At 42.7% G+C, this 19,738-nt stretch overlaps 6 protein-coding genes across 9 annotated transcripts in view; 4 read left to right on the top strand and 2 right to left on the bottom strand.

Annotated features, from left to right (window-relative positions):
- Nucleotides 1-818: 818 nt before the first annotated feature.
- Nucleotides 819-2,195, top strand: LOC108649691 (uncharacterized). Its single transcript, XM_018098695.3, has one exon. The coding sequence runs from the start codon at nt 938-940 to the stop codon at nt 1,895-1,897; it is 960 nt and encodes a 319-aa protein (XP_017954184.1). The 5' UTR covers nt 819-937; the 3' UTR covers nt 1,898-2,195.
- LOC108649693 (putative RNA/DNA demethylase ALKBH6) lies at nt 1,929-3,301 on the bottom strand. The gene is made up of 2 exons (XM_018098697.3): nt 3,157-3,301; nt 1,929-3,094 (listed from the first exon to the last, which is right to left on the bottom strand). Exons 1-2 carry the CDS (start codon nt 3,184-3,186, stop codon nt 2,456-2,458), a joined length of 669 nt encoding a protein of 222 aa, XP_017954186.1. The 5' UTR covers nt 3,187-3,301; the 3' UTR covers nt 1,929-2,455.
- A 254-nt stretch (nt 3,302-3,555) lies between these two features.
- Nucleotides 3,556-4,371, top strand: dUTPase (Deoxyuridine triphosphatase). The gene has a single exon (XM_018098698.3). It carries the CDS (start codon nt 3,663-3,665, stop codon nt 4,224-4,226), a length of 564 nt encoding a protein of 187 aa, XP_017954187.1. The 5' UTR covers nt 3,556-3,662; the 3' UTR covers nt 4,227-4,371.
- A 1,248-nt stretch (nt 4,372-5,619) lies between these two features.
- The window catches only part of Samuel (SAM-motif ubiquitously expressed punctatedly localized protein), a 70,067-nt gene continuing 55,948 nt past the window's right edge, over nt 5,620-19,738 (bottom strand). For all 4 annotated transcript variants that reach the window (XM_030384537.2, XM_089256772.1, XM_089256773.1 and 1 more), the window contains exon 7: nt 5,620-6,717. In XM_030384537.2, coding sequence (XP_030240397.1) covers nt 6,244-6,717 — 474 coding nt within the window. In that variant the 3' untranslated portion in view covers nt 5,620-6,243. The remainder of the gene's footprint in view (nt 6,718-19,738) is intronic.
- Acp32CD (Accessory gland protein 32CD) lies at nt 7,796-8,798 on the top strand. Its single transcript, XM_089256776.1, has 2 exons — nt 7,796-8,571; nt 8,705-8,798. The coding sequence occupies exon 1, from the start codon at nt 7,828-7,830 to the stop codon at nt 8,554-8,556; it is 729 nt and encodes a 242-aa protein (XP_089112902.1). The 5' UTR covers nt 7,796-7,827; the 3' UTR covers nt 8,557-8,571; nt 8,705-8,798.
- Nucleotides 9,497-11,985, top strand: LOC149091594 (uncharacterized). Its single transcript, XM_089256987.1, has 5 exons — nt 9,497-9,531; nt 9,579-9,685; nt 9,744-9,863; nt 9,919-11,437; nt 11,496-11,985. The coding sequence occupies exons 1-5, from the start codon at nt 9,497-9,499 to the stop codon at nt 11,845-11,847; spliced, it is 2,133 nt and encodes a 710-aa protein (XP_089113113.1). The 3' UTR covers nt 11,848-11,985.

Here is a 19,738-nt window from a genome sequence, read left to right as displayed (position 1 = left end):
AATACATACTCATGAACAGCTTCGAGTAGGCTACGATTCGAGCAACTCCAGACACATTTACGAGTAAATCAAAGTTCCTCAGTAAGGCCTTTGGCACGGCAGTGAACACATCTAAAATATTTTTTTTTAATTCTGGAATTTTGAGTTTTAGATTTTTGTACGTTTTTCATTTTTGTTTCCGATCCCTTGTGACTTGTTTGGCGAGCGAATAAAATGGCAGAGGAATCGAAGCCCCTTGACGACTGGCATGAGATGGTCGAGGCTCTGCCGCAAGTCTCTAGAAATCGATTTGCACCACGTACTGCCCTGATGCGCTTTCAGCAACGCAGGCCGGGGCATGGACACGGCCATGGACATGGTAATGGAGTCGGACGCGGGCACAAACACTACCAAAAGAAAATTGCTTCGCTGGCGGCCACCATGCGTCACCGTAAGCGTCCCCAGTGCTGCAAGCGCTGCTATAATATGCTGATGAAGAAAAAGCAGACCAAGCGCCTGGTGAAGCAGATGCGTGCCGCACGCACTCGTCGCTTGCAGTCGTCCACCCTTGACCTATAATCAATGCCATAAAGGTAAAAGGACCTAGGCCTAGTGTCCACCGCGATGTGTATATTAGTCTTCAATTTAAATTTTATGCAACCAAGTCTGATCATTATTAAAACTGAGTTTCTCTTGGCAATCTTAATATAGAGTATATCTATATATATATGTGTGTGTGCCTGTGTGTGTGTGTATGATCCGACCAAAATAAAGTGCGCCCAAGTGCTCGACGTCGACGTCGACGTCCGCGCGTCGGTGCCGCCAATTGATAAAAGATAAAAATAAAGAGCGTGCATCGGCAAGAATTTTCCGTTTCTCGATCTCGATCGCATTTGCTTGTAAATTCTTGGCGAACACGCAGTCACAACGTTCCCAACTTGATTACATAAGGCAGAAAATGCAGAAAACGTTAAAAAAGGAGCTCAGCTTCTCGCTGGACACCCTGGAGCGCTATCGCGCCAAATATGGACGCAGTGCCTCATCGGACACTAATGGCAATGGTACACAGCAGGAATCGCACCCGGCACAGATCTCTGACATGGGCACGGCTACAGCTACGCGCACGGTGTCGCCTCCTCCCTCGCTTTTCAAGCCCCAGTCGCCACCTAAGCTGACCAAGCTGCAGGAGCTGCAACAGAAGAAGGAGGCATACATGCGACAGCGCGAGCATGAGCGGGAAATGGAGCAGCTGTTGAAGGCAGCCGATAAAGCCAGCAGGCAGGACGCAGCCAGAGCCAACAATGAAAACAGCAGCAGCACCACCGGCAGCAGCAGCACCACCACCACCACTACCACCAGCACCAGCACCACCTCCTCCCAATCCACCTTAGCCAAGACCAGCGCCTCCTCCACGACAACAGTCTCGGCCCAGCAGTCGAGCAAAACAGCTGCTGGCTACAGCAACTGGAACAACAACCACACAACACTCAGCTCGCAGCCTTGGTGCGCGATCAGTGATCTTATGTACTTCTGTGACAAATACGAGTTCAAGACTCTGAGTACACGGGACCTGAAGACCCATCAGGAGATTGTGGCGGAGGTGCGTGCCCTGCTCTCCGGCAAGGCGCCGTTCGATCAGCGGACTCGCTTCCCCGGCAACATTCACGATCCGGAGAACCTGTGGGTTTGCATTGGACGCTGCGCGAGTGTCGAATACCATTTGCAGCGCATCATTAGCGTCTTCCGAAAGCCCCTCAATCAGCTGACGCCGGACAAGCAGCGAACGGTGCGTCAGAACTTTCACCTGGCCGTCAGTGAGCTGCGTCTGGACATATCGGCGCGCATTAGCGAGGTGCGACTGTACGATAGGTTGGTATTCGAGCGGGAGTTTCGACTGGAATGGCAAGACGAGGTCTAGTCTAGAGGATCTACAGGAGGTTGGGTGTGTCTTCAGTTGATTAACAATTTATTCCAAATTTTCAATTTCAAATTTTGCTCATTTTTGGGTGCAAAAAATTTTACAAAAATACACGCAAGCATATAAGGAATACATATTTATACATACATATATATAGTACGAGCCTTAATACAGGATCTGGCATTAACAAGTGCTTGCATATTGCTTGGTGTAACTAAATCTATAAATCATTTAGATATACATCTTTATATACATAATTGGTATAATATCGAAAAATAAAGCACTGTGGAAACTTTTACATTATGAAACTTTGCTAAACAGATACGATATAAATGTATCTACATCAATAATTGGTATAAAATCGAAATGAAAGCACTTGGTGGGCTATAAGAAACTATTATGAAACATTACTCTGTGCTCTTTCTTATGTCTAGCGGAAGATTTAAAGATTATCGAATATATAACTTTGAGTTAGGTTTACGTTTGCGCCTCGGCAACTTGTGGGCTGACTTCAGTGGGTGGTTAACAACAACTTTGTGGTAACAATTCTTTAACAGTCTAGCAAAACTTTAACTTCATTTTGCTTGTCTTTGGAACATTTCTGATGGTTAGGGAAATGCGTGGAGCTCGGCGCACTAGATGATCCCCTATTTTATAGGTGTTTTCGCAGAGATTATAATTGCAAATGCGATCGCATAGCGTGTCTTCGTTGATCTCACTAATGGCATGCATATAATCGCTATAGAGCGTATCCTTTAAGATCAGCAAACTGCGCGGCTCAAGCAACAGTTTGAAGACTACCACGCCGTCGTTGGCCTCGCCCGTAGTCTCGCGCTTGGTGAACTCCAGCACGGTGTGTGCCCCACATGAAATGGTCGATATGATTGGGTAGAAGAGCGGTCCGTCGGTGTGTGGAAGAATGCCCTGTCCAGGCAGGTACTCATTGACCAGTACATGATTGGCCTTCTGGGATTCGAAGATTCCCAAATTGTTGACTTTGTCCACATAGCTCTGCAGCCATTCAGGTATCTCCTCGGCTATCATGCCGTTTGGATGAGGAATGCCGCCATAGTTGACGAGCCGTCGATTGAGCAGCTGCGTCCACCGAGGCTTCGGTGTTCTCTCTATGTGGCTTAGTATGGAACTCTCCTGATCGGAGGTAATGAAATTTGGAATGTACATGACGGTTGGCGGGCACTGCAATTAATATTTTACTTAGTGTTATCGGATAGGGATGCTTTGAGGTAAGTCTTTCGTACCTTGCGCACCTCGAAGTCTGTAAAATCCATATCTACGTACTAAATTACTAAACTAAGTTGCAATTATTGCAAATCAATATTTGTGTACCATCGGACCGGCCATTTGGCCTTGTAGGACCGATTTTGTTGGCAGCTGACTCAAATTGTGGCGGTTAGCGATAGGTATCTGATACAGCTTTGCCATCATAAAATAATTTGAATTTGACAAAAAGTTCAAGCAAATGTATATGCATAATGTGCTCAAATTTGTGCTACAAATTTGTGATAGAAATAATGTATTTAAATTTCAGATTTGTTCAATTTTCTTCTTGCACGCAATGCGCTCTAACGCACAAATGCGCAACTTAACGAATACTTGCAGCCCTGGTTTCAGTTTTTATCCACTACTCAGCACTGTCAGCTGTGGGCTGCTTGTCGACCATTTTGAGAAAATATTCCCGCGTTTTTATTGTTTGAAGCTTGCACAGCTCCGCGTTATTCCAATACAGAATTAGAGCCATTTATAGATGTCCTCACCAGACGCACAAGTTGAGATACCAGCAGCTAAGAAAATGAAGATCGATAATAAGTGCGTTTTGCGTTTTGCCAAGCTAACAGAGCATGCTTTGGCGCCCCAGCGTGGATCCGAACGCGCTGCCGGCTATGATTTACGCAGCGCTTATGATGTTGTGGTGCCAGCGCGTGGCAAAGCTGTGGTGAAAACGGATCTGCAGGTGCAGGTGCCGGAAGGCTCCTATGGTCGCATAGCACCGCGCTCCGGGCTGGCCGTAAAGAATTTTATCGATGTGGGCGCCGGCGTTGTGGACGAGGATTATCGCGGAAATTTAGGTGTTGTCCTCTTCAATCACTCGGACACTGACTTCGAGGTGAAGCATGGCGATCGCATTGCCCAGTTCATATGCGAACGCATCTTCTATCCGGAATTAGAGGAAGTGGACAAACTGGCAGATACTGAACGCGGAGAAGCAGGATTTGGTTCCACCGGCGTTAAGGAACTCCCTGCGGCTAAACTGAAGAATGGAAACAAAGTGCCACTGGCCGAAAACGAAGCGACGCCCATTGCCACATAGGGGCAACATGACAATGCAGCCCAAAATAGATTTACAATAATATCCATATACATTCAGACTAATATCTAACTTTTATTAATCATAGTTCACTACTATCCAATAAACATATTTTTAAATAAAACCTTATTTCCATGTAATAAAAGAATTATGTTTTGTGTTTTGTTTTATGTGTTCCTTGCATCCTTCATCGAATTTTAAGGTCGCTTTTTGGAGGCTCTGCATACATGCTATGTAGCTCAGGCGATAGATGTAAGGAATATTGCTATTGCTAGATTCTGCATTTAATTCAGCTGAGAGTCTATGGCAATTTAAACCTTTATTTATAAATGTTAGCAATGCCAACATATAAATATCTGAGAAGATGTCTATAGATATGAACAGAGCATAACAGAACATATTTACCTTCAGCTGTGCAGCCGCAGAGCACTTAAATGTCTGATCTGAAGTGGAAACTATATAGCATTGTAATTATACAGTTAGCTAAATCATGTGGTATCCAAGTGCGAATATGCCGGCTCGATTCGCCGTTGCGGTTGGGTCAAGCAGCAGGGGCGAGCAATGCCCTGTGCCAGTTCGGCCAGAGGCAGCGAGTTATGACCGACTGCAGACACAGTTGGCGTGCGTGCCGCGAGTGCATTCGAGGTGCATATGCGGATTTCTTGCAGCGATTAAATTCAATGACTCCAATTTGTAATTAGACGTTGAAGTGAGGCTCGAATTGCAGTTGAAGCTAAAGCCGTTGCTGTTGCCGTAGCCGCAGTCGGAGCTTGAGCCGCCGCTAGAGCTCTCCAGCTGCGTGCTTTTAATTGGTTGGGCAGTGCATCCTTGGTTGGCTTTTGGCGCAACGGTTACGCTTGACCCCCAGCTGGAGGTCAGAGTGAGGGAGACACAGCCACGCAGGGTGGGCTAGAGAAAGGGGGATATAGAAAATGCTGTTTTTTTTTTTTTTGCTTTGTATTTTTTTGTTTGTTTATAATTTATTTGCCGTGTGAAAAATAGCTAAGTATTTGTTTTAATATACAATATGTATATACTCAAATATATATATGCATGTATATATTTAGATGTATAAATTTCATAAAAATAAATCAATTGTTTGTAAACATAAACTTTAAGTAGACCGACGCTTGGTCAGTTGCTTATGTGTGTATATATATTTATACGATATGCATAACTAATATAGTATAATTAAATAAACAATATATACAATGCATTTCTTGTTGTTGTTTTTTGTTTGTTGTCTTCAAGTCTTGGAGCTCTTAAATTAATGCTGAATTTTGAATTCCAATGTGCAATGGCCGCAAAAAATCAATAAAAAAGAATAATTGTGAACAACAAATATTTAAAATATTGTAAAATATATATGTATATAATAAATAGCCTTTCTTTGCTAAAAAAAAAACGTTTAAGGAAATTGGGAAATTTTTGATTTGAAATATCATTTAGTTTAAGTTCTCTGCTGAATGTTATTAAATAATTTTATAATAATTACTGACTAGCAGTTAATAAAGAAAATAAAAATATAATTATGTGTAAAAAATAAAAATCAAATAAATTACAAATATAAAAAATGTCGTGCAACATTAAGTACATTGAATATTGTTTAATAAAAAAACTCATTAAAATTGACTAAATTGCTTCATCGAATATGATTGAAAGTTATTGTTTATCATAACATTAAATATTACAATTTACTTTTAACTTTTCTCTTTCTCTCATGCAAATGGAAGACTTTTGCGATTCTTGCTGTTGTCTTAAAAAGTTTTCAACTTTAGCTATGCCTAATTCAAGTTGTAAATAATATTCTATATGTAATATTTATATTTAATATATAATTTTAATATTAATTATGTGTTTGTTTTTTTTCCGTTTTCATTTGAAAGCTCATTTGGTACAACATTTGCAGTTGAAATGCAATTTATTTTAGCATTTATATATATATTCTTCTTCTTTATATAAACTTTAGATTATTTTTAATTTAATTCTTTTTTTAATTTCGATTTGTGACAGAGGAAAACTAGCTGGCAGCATCATTGTTGCTATCGGTGGCATCAAAGCTGCAGCGCAGCATTGTTGCCGCAACATTGCTGCTGTTGCTAGGCCCATTGCAGCTATCGGGCATGTTGTTATTGCTGCTGTTGCTGTTGATGCTGCTGCTGCTGCTGTTGCTGCTGTTGCTGCTGCTGTTGCTGCTACTGTTGGACAAACTGCTGCAACTAGTTACAACATTTGTTGTTGTAGCTGTTGCAGTTGCTGTTGTTGTTGCTGCTCCTGTTGCTCCTGTTGCTGCTGCTGCCCCGCCCGTTTGCAATGCTAGCATCTGTTGCGCCTGCGCAACGCACGCAACACAAGGACAGGGCCCGCCCAATTTCTTCGCCAATATGGAGCGCAGCTTCAGCGCTGGACCCAGCTTCATGCCCAGCGAGCTCACCAAATGTTCTTCGGTTAGCAGCGGCAAGCCCGTGCCATCAATGCTCTGCTCACGAAAGTGCTGCAAGCGGAAAGACAGAGATGGAGAGAGAGAGAGAGCAAAGAATTAGTTGGAAGCTTATAAAATTTATGCATGCAACATGCAGGGCGTATGCCTGTGTGTGTGTGTGATTAATGCGCTGCTTTTAAAATTGTTAATGAAAAACGATTTTTAGCTGCTGCTGCTGCTGCTGCTGATGTTATGCTGCCCCCGGTGGAGATCGAGCTCAGTAGCATTTTCATATTTGCAGCGCACGACGCCAACAGCGATTGAAAGTGGGTAGCAAAGTTTCAAGTCGCAAGTCGCAAGCTGGAAGCAAGCTCCTACCTGCCCCTCCACATGAGATTTCTATTATAGATTGGCCCTGATTGAATTCCATGGCCGTGGCCGAGGCCGCGGCCGCTGTGGCAGCCGCAACCTGTTTGCCACACAGCTGCCACACCGTCGAACTGCCACTGTGCAACAAGCGCTAAAAACAACGCCCGCCCCTTCCGCTGCTGCCCTCCCCCCACATGCTGAAACAAATATGTGCAACGTGCCCTAAACAAAGTTCAGCCTCAACTCTCATTTAAGTTTTCTGACTTAATCAATTATAGAGAGTATGAGCTACGCTACGCGACGACGTCACAGAGGCTTCCTCAAAGTTGTTTAGGGTAATGCGGTTTAGTTGTATATATGTATATTTGCACTCCTTTTCTTCTAGTCCCATTGAGATCGTGAGCTCGCACCTGCCAGTTCGGGTATATCCCAGTGGGTCACCCCCGATAAGGGAACTCTTATTGTTGTTATTTTAGCAATATTCCTCTTTTAAGAAGCATTTCGCAGACTAGTCTCGCGTCTATCCCAAGTCAAGAAGAGTATTCTAAATAAATTACGTACACAATTAAGTCATATATAAAAAATTAATCAAAATAATTATGAAACACTCGTGAATCCACTTAAGAGCATTCATTTTTGTGCAGTGTTCGTTTTATGGGCGCAGCGTTTCACGGTCGTTTCGAGATGGCGCTGTGGAGGACTCAGATCGAAATCGATTGGTGCCCCGAGAATGCGATTCGATGCACTGAACGGCCGTCATCTATATATAAGAGAGAAAACAGGGCGGCTGCTGTTTAGAGTCTATTTAGGATCATGAGGACCCGGCTGAGCATTCGCATACTGGCCCTAGGCTTGCTGCTCTGGCAACTGCAGGCCACCGCGGTGCGGGCCCAGAAGTACTACATGAATTTTGCGTTCAACAACAACAATCCCAACGATGGATCGAGCGGGGCGTCGGAACTCCCGCCATCTGGCGGCAACAGCGGCGAGGCCTCTCCTGATCCGGACGGTGACGGTGACGGCAATGGTGCCGGTGGCAGCGGTAGCAATCAGGTCACTGAAAATAATAACAGCAATAACGGCAATACTGACAGTGGTGAGAATAATGGCAGCGGTACCGGCGGTTCTGGCAATGGCGGCGAAGGATCCAATCAAGGTGGAAGTGGTGGTGGTGGTGGTAGTGGCGGCGGTGATAATACTGGCAATAGTAAAGAAGAAGAACAGCGATTCTTGGATGCTGATGATGACGACAGTGATAGCCACGATACGCCGGATCGACGCACCAAATTGGAGCAGGCGGCAGAAAATCAAAACAGGCCGGGCAACGATCACAGCCATCACAGCAGCTATGAGATCAGCATCGATGATAGCTTCGGCGGCCGATATGTTCGCTCCATATACGAGAGCTCTGAGAGTCATGGCCATTCAGGCAGCAATCCGCAGTCGGGGTCTCAGGGGGGAAATTCCGGAAGCGGTTTGGAGCAAACGGGCCAGGAAAAGGTGTATAATGATAACGACTACGAGGAATTCATCGAGCAATAGGGCTGGCTGGTCTAGGTAATCACTCGCAGGAGCGCTCCCTCTCTATCTCTCTCTATCTCTCTCTGTCCCTCTGTCACCCTCTTCCTGTTGCCCTCCCTTCTCCTTTTTGTTGCTTGCATTTGTTTTCTAACGTTGCTCTTTTATGCAGATCCTCTAACGGGAATCCACAGCCCAATGACTTTACAATTTATGAATTTTTGCCCATTAAAAATTGTATAATTAATAAAGGATTTGTCTTAAAATTTCCGTGTTTTCACTTAACAGTTAAATCAAAACCCCAACCAGCTGTACTTCCTTCAGCTGAGCCTACGTCAATGGAACTTTGACAGCGTAGCTGTGATATATGAAACGAAGATGCAGATATCGATAATTGAAATCGTATTTGCAGACTTTCAGCTTAAATTTGACTAGGCCTGGGATCCAACCATCTAAGGATGTATTCACATGATATACACAATGTGTTTACATTAAATAAATATTATAAATGTTATATTAAATAGAAACAAGACTTTTGTTTTCGGAATCCTGTGGAGTTTATCGATTGACTTCAACTGGCTACCGCAATTCATGTGTTGCCACTGTGCCTTCGAATCATTCGTCAAATGGACCTTTGATATCGTTGCCTAGGTTCTGGGTCATCATGGCCATTCAAGTTCCAATGCCGAGCAGTACCAATTGATTTAAGTTTAATGGGCTGTGAGTCGCTGGCCCAGAATGCTGATTAGATATCATAATCAGCGCAGGGTAAATAGCATTGGTTGCGCTCAGGAACCGAGCCTATAAAGAGAACCCACGGTTGAGGCGTGTCCACCAGTATAGACTTGGTGGTCATCAGTAGTAGTAGTAGCAATGCTGCTCAGTTGCTGGTGGACAGCTTTGCTGCCCCTGGCGGTGCTTGGTCAAACGTACTACATTAATTTTGTATTTAACAACTATCGGAATGCATTTGACGATCACAATTCAAGCGAAGGAAATGTAATTAGAGTATTGAACCCTACCAACAGCACGCTGAACACTTTGAGCCCATATGCACCTGACCAACCAGAAAATGGTGAATCAGAAAGTAGTAGTGACAATAGTGAGAGTAGTGGCAGTAGTGAGAGTAGTGGCAGTAGTGACAGTGGTGCAGGTATTATATAGCTGAACGGTGATATCAACAATATCAATGATATCATGCATATCCATAGAAACTGTGCATCCTCCCACACCCAGCGAGATAACTACAAATACTGCAGACACAACCGAAACACCTGATGAAACAAGCACTTATGGAACAGGCACTGCTCAAACAGACAGTAATGGGACAGGTACGGATGGAACATGATGAAGCTCGCAATAATGGCACAGACATTGATTAAATAGGCAATGGTACTAGCATAGGTGGACCAGGCAATGGTACAGACAATGGAGGAAACAGCACTGCTAGTACAACAACCGTACCTACAGCAACTATTCATGGACCAGGCAACGGTACAGACAATGGAGGAAACAGCACTACTAGTACAACAGCCATACCAACAGCAACTATTGATGGACCAGGCAATGGTACTACTATTGATGGACCAGGCAATGGTACAGACAATGGAGGAAACAGCACTGCTAGTACAGCAACCGTACCAACAGCAACTATTGATGGACCAGGCAACGGTACAGACAATGGAGGAAACAGCACTACTAGTACAACAACCATACCAACAGCAACTATTGATGGACCAGGCAATGGTACTACTATTGATGGACCAGGCAATGGTACAGACAATGGAGGAAACAGCACTGCTAGTACAGCAACCGTACCTACAGCAACTATTGATGGACCAGGCAATGGTACAGACAATGGAGGAAACAGCACTACTAGTACAACAACCATACCAACAGCAACTACTCATGGACCAGGTAATGGTACAGGCAATGGAGGAAACAGCAGTACTAGTACAACAACCATACCGACAGCAACAATTGATGGACCAGTCAATGGTACTACTATTGATGGACCAGGCAATGGTACAGACAATGGAGGAAACAGCACTGCGAGTACAGCAACCGTACCAACAGCAACTATTGATGGACCAGGCAATGGTACAGACAATGGAGGAAACAGCACTACTAGTACAACAACCATACCGACAGCAACAATTGATGGACCAGTCAATGGTACTACTATTGATGGACCAGGCAATGGTACAGACAATGGAGGAAACAGCACTGCGAGTACAGCAACCGTACCTACAGCAACTATTGATGGACCAGGCAATGGTACTAGCATTAAGGGACCAGCTAATGGTACAGACAGTGGAGGAACAACTATTCCAACGACAACAACCATCGATTGGTTAAGTGTAACGCCACATTTATCCGAATTTTTCGACTATCCGGAAGCCAAATGTGACGAGGATATGCGATTACATGAGGTGTTTGGAATTACACTTGCTCGAGATCACGGGCTGCCCGCTAAAATTTTGTGTCAATTCAACAATAGCTGGGGCGGTCCTTGGTTACTGATGTATCGACTAGAGCTGCCTGCTCGGGTGCACTTTAGGCATTGGGTTTTTGGCTATCTCACCGACGACTACAAGGACTTGAACATAAATTATTTGTCCTTGGCTCATATAATGAATAAGATGCGCTTGGCTATGCTAATCATAGGGCAGAATAACAACAAACAGTTGGTTTATAATTTATACGATGATGTTGTTATATCGAGTTTCAATGATCTGTTCATGCTGCGCAAGGCTCACCTCGTCGAGGCGAACACAACAGATTTACTATACCTTTCAGTAGGTGAAGTGATTCAACTGGATGCAGGCAGGAATCGTTCGTGTCCCTTTCTTGTGCTTGGCGCCTGGTGGGGTAACCAGATAGAAAAGGATGTGGATACCTCTTGGTAAGCCTTAAGTTCTTACTGAAATTGCTATTCGCCAAATAATTTTCAATTTGTTTAGCGTTTTTCCCGTGGAGCGGGATGTGAAGCAGCCCGGCTATGTTGCCATTTTTATCAAGCCCAATCCTTTTAAGGTCAACAATACAGCTTTTTACCAGACAGAAATAACGACGCGCCGTCCCTGGTCCGCAACCATAGACTTGGAAGTGATGCAAGAAGCAAACAATCAGAGTGATGTTTATGATAAACTTATGAACAAGAGGTTCTGGGAAAATAAGCGGGAAGTTAGAAAAGAGGTGATTCGACGTAAAAATATTAACGAGCAGTTTGAAGAGCAACGACGAAGAGAAGATCAAGCTAGTACACAAACGAGAGATTTGACGGCTATAGAGCCGCCAATGACCAAAACCTAGCACGAATCACACTCAACATCAACTTTTAGCTTTATGTATAAACAACAACTACTAAAAACAACTTATTTTGGACAAAAAAAAAACTCAAGACTCAATATAGTTATTAAGTTTAGATTAATAAGGGATAAAATCTAAGATTAACTTATCTTAAAAAAAAAAAAACGTCTTGCAGAAAAATTGTTATAGTTTAGAATTAGTTATTTTAAGAGGGATTTTAAGAAGGACTATCAAATACTCGATCAAAATCGAAAGCAACTACATTTATTGCAAAAGTCGTCCACGCTCTGTAAAATATTATTAATAAAAATAAATTAATAATATTAAAACTAAATTTGTTTGTCTAGGCGAAAAAATTTATTTCGAATGAATTGAAATATTACAAATCATTTTAAATCCATGTTTAGTAGGAGAGAAACGATTCAAATAGATTGCTAAGAACATTCTACAGATGTAAGACAAATTTTTTTATCTTCGATAAGGTTTTTATTGCACAACATTAAAAAGGAAAAATTAGGAAAAATAGCGAATGAAGGAAAGACAGTGCATAACTAAACTAATTCTCAGTTCCGAGAGTAGAGAAGGTATCTGAACTACTTGCTAAGTAGAACTATCTGAAATGGACGTAGATAAAAGAAGCTTCAATGTATACCATACCGGAAATTGGTGGCTTGGTGATATGACTTGGATGTAGACTTAGCATTCGAGTTGGACTTGCCTGTCATAATAAGAACAGCAGCAAGAACTATAACAATAACATCGGGCATTGATTTGGGGTCTTTGTGGTTAACAACAGTATATCTGTATATATATTTTTTGCGTTCTAAATTCTGCTCTACCAATAATTGACAAGGCAGCGCCACAACAACAACAATAGCAACAACAACAATGGTACAACAACAACAAATGCTGACTTTAACTAGCCGCCGACTTAACCATAACAATACCATCGAAAACAGATTTGAATGTGCGACTTGGTCTTGACTTTGAACTCGAATTCAAATTCCGACTCCGACAACAATCCCAACTCGAACTCGATCATACTACAATTCCAATTGGAGGCCATGTGTGCAGTTGCAGTTGCAGTTGCAGTTGGTAGTTGGCTGTCCAGCTTAGTTGCACGCAATGTAATTGGACTCTCTTTCTCTGGCAATGGGGGCAATTTACAAACCAACAAAAAATATGGAAATATGCAAATCATTTTGGAGCATCAAACAAAAGGCCAACGAAATGCAATTGTTAGCGTTAGAATGAAGCGACTTAGCCAACAGATACTCTAGAAGTAATTGATGATCGATATAAGCAAAGGCTGAGTTGAAAAGAAAAAAGAGTTTAACTTGAAAATTGATGTTTTGTTAATTATTATTTGTGCTCATTCATGAGTTGCAAATTTTAATCTATTAATAAAAACAATTTTTAGACAACTTAAGCTCATATACGAAGTATGAATGATACACAATTTTCCAATATTATATTTATTTTATTTTAAACAAATTAATAATATTTCTATCTCTTGATGTCGCACTAAATATTTATATATGTAAATGTGAGATCAAATGGTAAAGCAGATAAACCAGTAAATATGTCTGAAATTCTAATTTTGTTGCGTGTCGGTTAAGATAAAATCAAATATCGACGATTAGTGTGTTTTATAATAAATTAAATCGTTTAGCATTTGAAAGCTTTCAATCCTAACACAAAATGCTCATTCCAATAGTAAGAGACAAGGCAAAAATGAAATCGATATTGGGCCAAAAATAGAATGGATGGATGAGTGTAGAAAATGCTAAACAAAAGGCAAATGAGTTGGAATTACTGAAGCTTCGATTAGGTTTACGACACAGGTTTTTATGATCCAAGCAAATCCCTAAACCTCGAACCGTGAATGCCTTCAACTTTGCATTAGATTATCACGCTGCCTACAACTTTTCAATCTGGTCAAATTTATAGTTCAAGTCTTGACACTGACACAGCACAAAATGAAAAAGCTTGTGAACTCTTGATTGGATTCGGTTGTTAAAGAAGTCGTAAATATTTGTTGGTATTCGTCAAAATTGATGAGACAAGTTTTTCATTGTTGTTTTTGTTTTTGTTTTTCTCTTTAAATGTCTAATTTTTATCAAAAAATAATTTTTGGCGCATTTAATAGATCAATAAAAAAAGTTTTGACCAAATAAAGACATTTTGTTGCGCAATATTTACATAGAATCTGAAAGCCCATAAAAAGCAATTCTTATTTTAATTTTGAGTCTCTAAAAACCAAATAAAAATACTCAGAACAGAAAAGATCTCAAATATATATGTATATGGATATAATATATGTTATAAATGAATGAATAGCCTGTCCGTGCCCAAGTCAAAGTTGAGTTCAGATCCTCTTCATGCGTCAAATGTGAAACGTGCCGCTTCACAATTGGGGGACCCTTTTCATACAACCAAGCCGCAAAAGAGGTAGCTAAAGTCAATCCAGTCGAGCATAAGTGGCTGCATAATACGCGCTCACAGATTGGGTGTTCGGAGTTTACCCTGAGGGATTGACATGTAAAGCAGCTGGATAAGTCAAGGCTGAGCGACTGTGATTCGAGATTGGCTTTAAAATTCTACCAAGAGTTAACTTTGAATCGATCTCACTAAGTGCATTAACGGAGTGCGAATATACTTGACTTCTTTCACTTAGTGAGCGAGCATAATAAAATACTAAAATATACACAAGGGCGCACTAATAAGCGGCTACAAAAGTGCTTCTGGCTGCTTCTGGTCATCGATTGCTGTCCCATTCACTCACTCTCTCTCTCTCTCTCTCTCTCTCTCTCTCCCTCTCTCTTTCTCACTGTCTTTCTCTTACCCTCTTGCTCTGTGGCAAGTGTGGTTGTTGCTGTTGAAATACATTTTAATTTGAGCGGAGCAGCACACACACACACACAGACATACAATAACACGCACACACAATCAAAAATGAATTTCAAGCTGCAGTCTGGGCTCAATTGTATTTCTGCGCTCAATTTAGTTGTACGGATTTTGACCTGCTTAACCTTAAAGCCAGAGCCACAGCAGCAACTTTAAATGTACCACCAACAGCAGCAGCAGCAGCAGCAGCAGCAGCAACAACAACAACATCAACAACAAGGGGCACAAGCGAAGACAACAATTTGAATTCTAAATTGAACAGCTTTTTGTGCTACCTATGCCCGGGAGCAGTCCAGCAGTCGAGGAACGTGGGCCGACCTGCTGCCAAGACAGCGGCCTGTTGCTGTCGCTGTTGTTGTTGCTGCTGCTGCTGTGGCAATTGCGCCCAACTACCTACTCATTGTAATTCTTCATGTCTGGCCAAAAGCGACTCGACTGCGGCTTCGAGTTCGACCTGATTGCCGTCAGCAGCAGCCGCAGCCGCAGCAGCAACAGCCAGCCAAAGGTTGTTGATGGGCCACGGCAACTGTTGCTGTAGCTGTAGCTGCTGCTGTCCAGTTGGTTGTTGGCTCGATCTGCCCACCTAAAAAGTTGACTTGTTTGGCTACACTCCACTTGTGACTTTGGCTTTGATTTTGGGTAGCTACCAAGTACGAGTATTTAATGATTTTGTATTTTTTTACTTTGCCTCTGCTGTTGTTGTTGTTGCTGCTGCCGCTGTTGCTGTTGGTCTTGCTGACTGGGTGAGTGGCTGACTGGCTGACCGGAGCAACCAACAATTACGCTTAATGCCAACATCCTCTGCTGCGGTGGCTGTGGTTTGATCTTGTTACGCATTCAGGCAATACTAGGTGGGCTTCCACCAACCCCACTTACCTTTCCCGCATACACACACTGACACACACACACAACACATTGTTGCAACAATAGCAACAACAGCAATTGCTTGGGCACGTGCACTAGCCAAAAGGTGTTGGAAATTGCTTGAGCTGCGGAATTTCGACCAGGCTTAGTTTCGACTCTTGATTGATTCTAACAATCAGGCAACGCTTTGCGCTGCTTTAAACAAAAAGCTCGCTTATTCTATTAGATGGGCTTGGTAAATTACACAAAACGTCGCCCCGAAGGCCCATCAAATTTTACTACTCCTACCGGGCGGACTGCATGAGTCGGCGTTGGCGTAGGAGTTGCGATTTTGGTTTGTGTTTTTTTGGTAATAAATTCAATTTCTATGCTCATTCGCGAACGTGAATGATGAGTATATTGGTTTTGTGCTATTTACCTTTTGCTGTCCGTCCTTGAGGTTTGAATTAGAAAGACGAATCATGAGGTGTTAAAATGCTCCCGATCCGCCCAGCAGGGGCTTGGCAAATCGGTAAATTCATTTTTTGATAGAACGAGAGAGGGACTGGTAAATAGATACAGATAGAGTGAGGTAATGAGTAAAATATCGTCTATGTTTTCAGATTATAGCGCTTCTTCAGCTGTGTGTCGAACATCATTATCCTCGATGGAGAAGATATGATGTGTAGTTTTATATATATAATTATATGTAGATGTAAATCACCAAAAACTGTATACATTTGAAAAGCAATAAAAAAATACAGTTGCATAACTTAGGGAGGCTGTTATTGTGGCCGTCGGGGCCAAAGCTTAAACGGCTATTCGCAGAAGCACCAGGCGCACAAAAATGACAAGCAGATTGAAAAAGTGTTTTTAACAGAATAATGCTGTTACTCTGTTAAATAACAGTAGGTAACAGTACACAATTTACGATCAAATACATATGTGGAAAACAATATACCAATACACCAATGGGAACCGGAGAATCGGCTGTGAATGAGTATTCTGTAGTCGGTATCGCTCGACTTCAACGTTCTTGTTTCTTCTGCTCTTCACAGCTACTGCCGCGAGCATAATGAAGTCGTGCTACAGTGGTTGGCTTTGCGGTTCCAATCAGAACTTTAGTAATATGATGCACTTAAAATCGAATACATATTTGTCACACATCGATCACAGAAAAACCAAGCATCGATTTTCTCCTGATACAAATTATTAGAAGTAATTTCAAATCTGTAAATCTACAATTAAATATTGATGTTTTAATATGAATTCATCACACTTGACCCACTGTGCAATCACGAACAGCCTTATAACTTGAGGTCAAAATATTAGCAAATTTTATGTGACCCAAGCAGACAGCCGCAAACAAAAGACGGCCAACTGCAGCAACGAGAGGGGAGAGAGAGAGAGGAGAACCTTAAAGACCCTCGAAGACCCTCGACTATGGAGCGCTGTTAATTTTCATTGGCAGCAATCCGTTGGTGCTGGAGTTCGAGTCGAGTGGGGCACATAATCAGTTTATTTTAGCTTTTGTTTTTTTCCCTCTTCCTCTTTTCATTGCTGATCCTAAAGAAGAGGCTAAAAGAGAAGCTGCAGCAGGAACAGCAGAAAGTGCCCCGGGTTACACGCCAAAGATACAATTTTAGATTATATGCCCCAACTGTGCGCATGCGCATAATAATAATGCATGCAACGAGCTGCGAGCTGCGAGCTCTGAACTGCAGCAACGTGTTGCAGGGGCAGCAGCAGCAACAGCAACGGCAGCCAATTGGCGAAGGCTCAGCTCAGCTCAGGCCGGCTTCCTGTTTGCTTTTTCCAGGGGGGCGCTGTGGCGCGCACAAAAAAAGGCGTGCAAGTGGGTATAATCATCATCAGCTTTGATAACACACCACGAGCGACGTCGCTGTCGACGCTGACGCTGACGCCGCTGCCGACCTGCCTGGACTTGTGGCCCGGCACTGATTTCCTTTGGTTTTTTTTTCTTCTCAAATCTGGCAACGCGGGTCCCCGAAGCGAACTCGAACCATGATCCCTGCGGTTTGGCATTTGACTTACAGTCTCGGACTGCACGTCAATACCCTACACATTTGGGAACTTGTAGGAAGGAGTATGCCGTTCATTGCATAGGTGTTATGTACATTGTATCTAGAATTCAGATATTTACCCCTATATCGATCGCATTATAATATGTATATGTTGCCATCGACCATTGAGATAAGACTCCTCTTTCAAAGAATTTTCCAATTTATTCAGCCTATGTAGAAATCAGCTGTCGATATCACAGGGTATCTCATAGTCGGTTATCCTTACCAAATTAATTCGTTATTGTGACTGTTTTTGCTTCCAGTCATGAACTGCTGCTGCTGCTGTTGGTTGGTATCACTCTTGCTCACCCATTCCCTCTGCATCTGTCGGTCTCTCTCTCTCTATCTGTCTTGTATTATATTGCTGCTAGACTTGGGTTCTCTGTTGCTGGCCTGTCAGTGAGATGGCAGCTCGATGCGCCGTGTGGCCACCTCTTAACCTTCGCTGCATATAACCTCTGCACCAGCATGCGGCAACTGCAACTTGCATGGCCTACAGCAGCAGCAGCAGCAGCAGTTGCTGTTGCAGCAGCAGAAGCAGCAGCAGCAATGTTGCAGCAACATACTCACCGTCGATTGCAATCATTTGCTTTCGTGCTGTGATTTTTGCCCCAAAGTTCTCAAGTTCTTCAATGTAGGTGATTGTTCTAACTGCGCTCCTTGGCCATGGCCAACATCATCAAACAGACGACATCATTATCGTGCAACAATATCAAAGCGAAGAAAAAGCAACAACAACTGCGAAGAGGGGGCAAAAAGTAACAGCAAGAAATTGCTTGTCGTTGCAATTTTTAGTAGGCGGGCTGCCAGCAGCAACCAGGACGACGATGGCGACGACGACGACGACGACGACGAGTTGCCAATATATTGAAATATGGCGGTAAGCGGGCAATTTAAATGTTGCTCCTCCCGCCCCTACACGGAATGTGGTTTTAAGTAATTCATGGATTAATGGCTAGCATATTGCTGCCGCTGCCGCTGCCATTGCTGCTGCTGCTGCTGCTGCTCGATCTCTCAGCCAGTGACTGACGGAGAGTGAATGGTGGTCGTGTCTGTGTGGCTGGCTGCTGGCTGCTGCCTTGGCCATGGCCGTGGCAAGAGTAGGAGTTGCATGTTTAGCACGTGCCTCACTGGCCTCTTGTTGTTGCTGTCGGCTATCGTTGTTGGCTGTTCTTGTTGTTGTTGCTGTTGTTGCTGTCTCGTGTGCGGTAGTTTTGTTGCTGTTGACTGAGCTGTAGCTGATAATGCGTTGACCGCCAACGCCGCAACAGCAACACAAGCAACAAAAACAACGCGAGCAACGCAGCAACTAGCAACAACAACAACAACCCAGAGCAACTCGCATAGATCGTTACACGTTTATAATCATTAGGCCACAAAGATTTGCTGCTCGCCACGAATTTCCTTTGGGGCTATGAAAGTTCAGTGCACAGACAATCGTACCGTTAGCCAGTCGCAGCATGTTAGGAACGGAACCTTGCGGCGCTATAGCCATAACACTTACACGAGTTTTGATCGCCTCAGATCGGTCAAGCGAGAGGAAAGTGCAAATATTGCTCTGGGTGCAAATGCAGGTACTCTTTGTTGCCTTTTCTCTTCTCTTCAGTTTTATGTTGTAATCAATAAAATTGAAGTTCTTGTACCATATGTACGCTCTGCCTAATAAAAAGCTATTGATATTGCTGACAATCACTAGTGATATATGTGATTATATAGAAGACGTAGGCAAAAGAGCTTTAGAAATTAGTTCTAGTTGGGAGTAGTAGACTAGGAGATACCCCGACTTTAGTTTTTTACGTAAATAATGTTGAAGAATGTAGATAAATAGTTTAGCCTAAAAATCTAAAATTACATTTCATTTCTTTCCGTATAATAAGATGCAGCTTCAACAACTCGAAATAGAAATCCAAATTAAAACTGCTTCGGGATTGGAAACAAAAAACCTGTAAGATCTGAGACGCCGTCAGTATTAACATTTGATCTTTATTATGTCATTAACTATTGAGCTGTGAGCAACAAAAGCGACGAGTCATACTATTCAAGTGCTGTAACCAATTCTT

The sequence above is a fragment of the Drosophila navojoa genome, chromosome 3 (genome assembly GCF_054131105.1).
Source record: "Drosophila navojoa isolate 15081-1374.11 chromosome 3, UAZ_NAV_1.0, whole genome shotgun sequence".
NCBI classification, from domain to species: Eukaryota; Metazoa; Arthropoda; class Insecta; order Diptera; family Drosophilidae; genus Drosophila; species Drosophila navojoa.
The sequence above is the reverse complement of the archived record's forward strand: the minus strand, read 5'-3'. Positions and strand labels throughout refer to the sequence as shown.

Excerpts from the sequence above, each read along its gene's own strand:
- LOC149091594 (XM_089256987.1), top strand. The coding sequence starts at position 9,497 with ATGCATTTGACGATCACAATTCAAGCGAAGGAAAT. Across the intron at positions 9,686-9,743 it reads CAGTAGTGACAGTGGTGCAG|AAACTGTGCATCCTCCCACA; the intron begins GTATTATATAGC and ends GCATATCCATAG. Across the intron at positions 11,438-11,495 it reads AAGGATGTGGATACCTCTTG|CGTTTTTCCCGTGGAGCGGG; the intron begins GTAAGCCTTAAG and ends CAATTTGTTTAG.
- Acp32CD (XM_089256776.1), top strand. The coding sequence starts at position 7,828 with ATGAGGACCCGGCTGAGCATTCGCATACTGGCCCTAGGCTTGCTGCTC.
- LOC108649691 (XM_018098695.3), top strand. The coding sequence starts at position 938 with ATGCAGAAAACGTTAAAAAAGGAGCTCAGCTTCTCGCTGGACACCCTG.
- dUTPase (XM_018098698.3), top strand. The coding sequence starts at position 3,663 with ATGTCCTCACCAGACGCACAAGTTGAGATACCAGCAGCTAAGAAAATG.
- LOC108649693 (XM_018098697.3), bottom strand. The coding sequence starts at position 3,186 with ATGGATTTTACAGACTTCGAGGTGCGCAAG. Across the intron at positions 3,095-3,156 it reads CAGACTTCGAGGTGCGCAAG|TGCCCGCCAACCGTCATGTA; the intron begins GTACGAAAGACT and ends TATTAATTGCAG.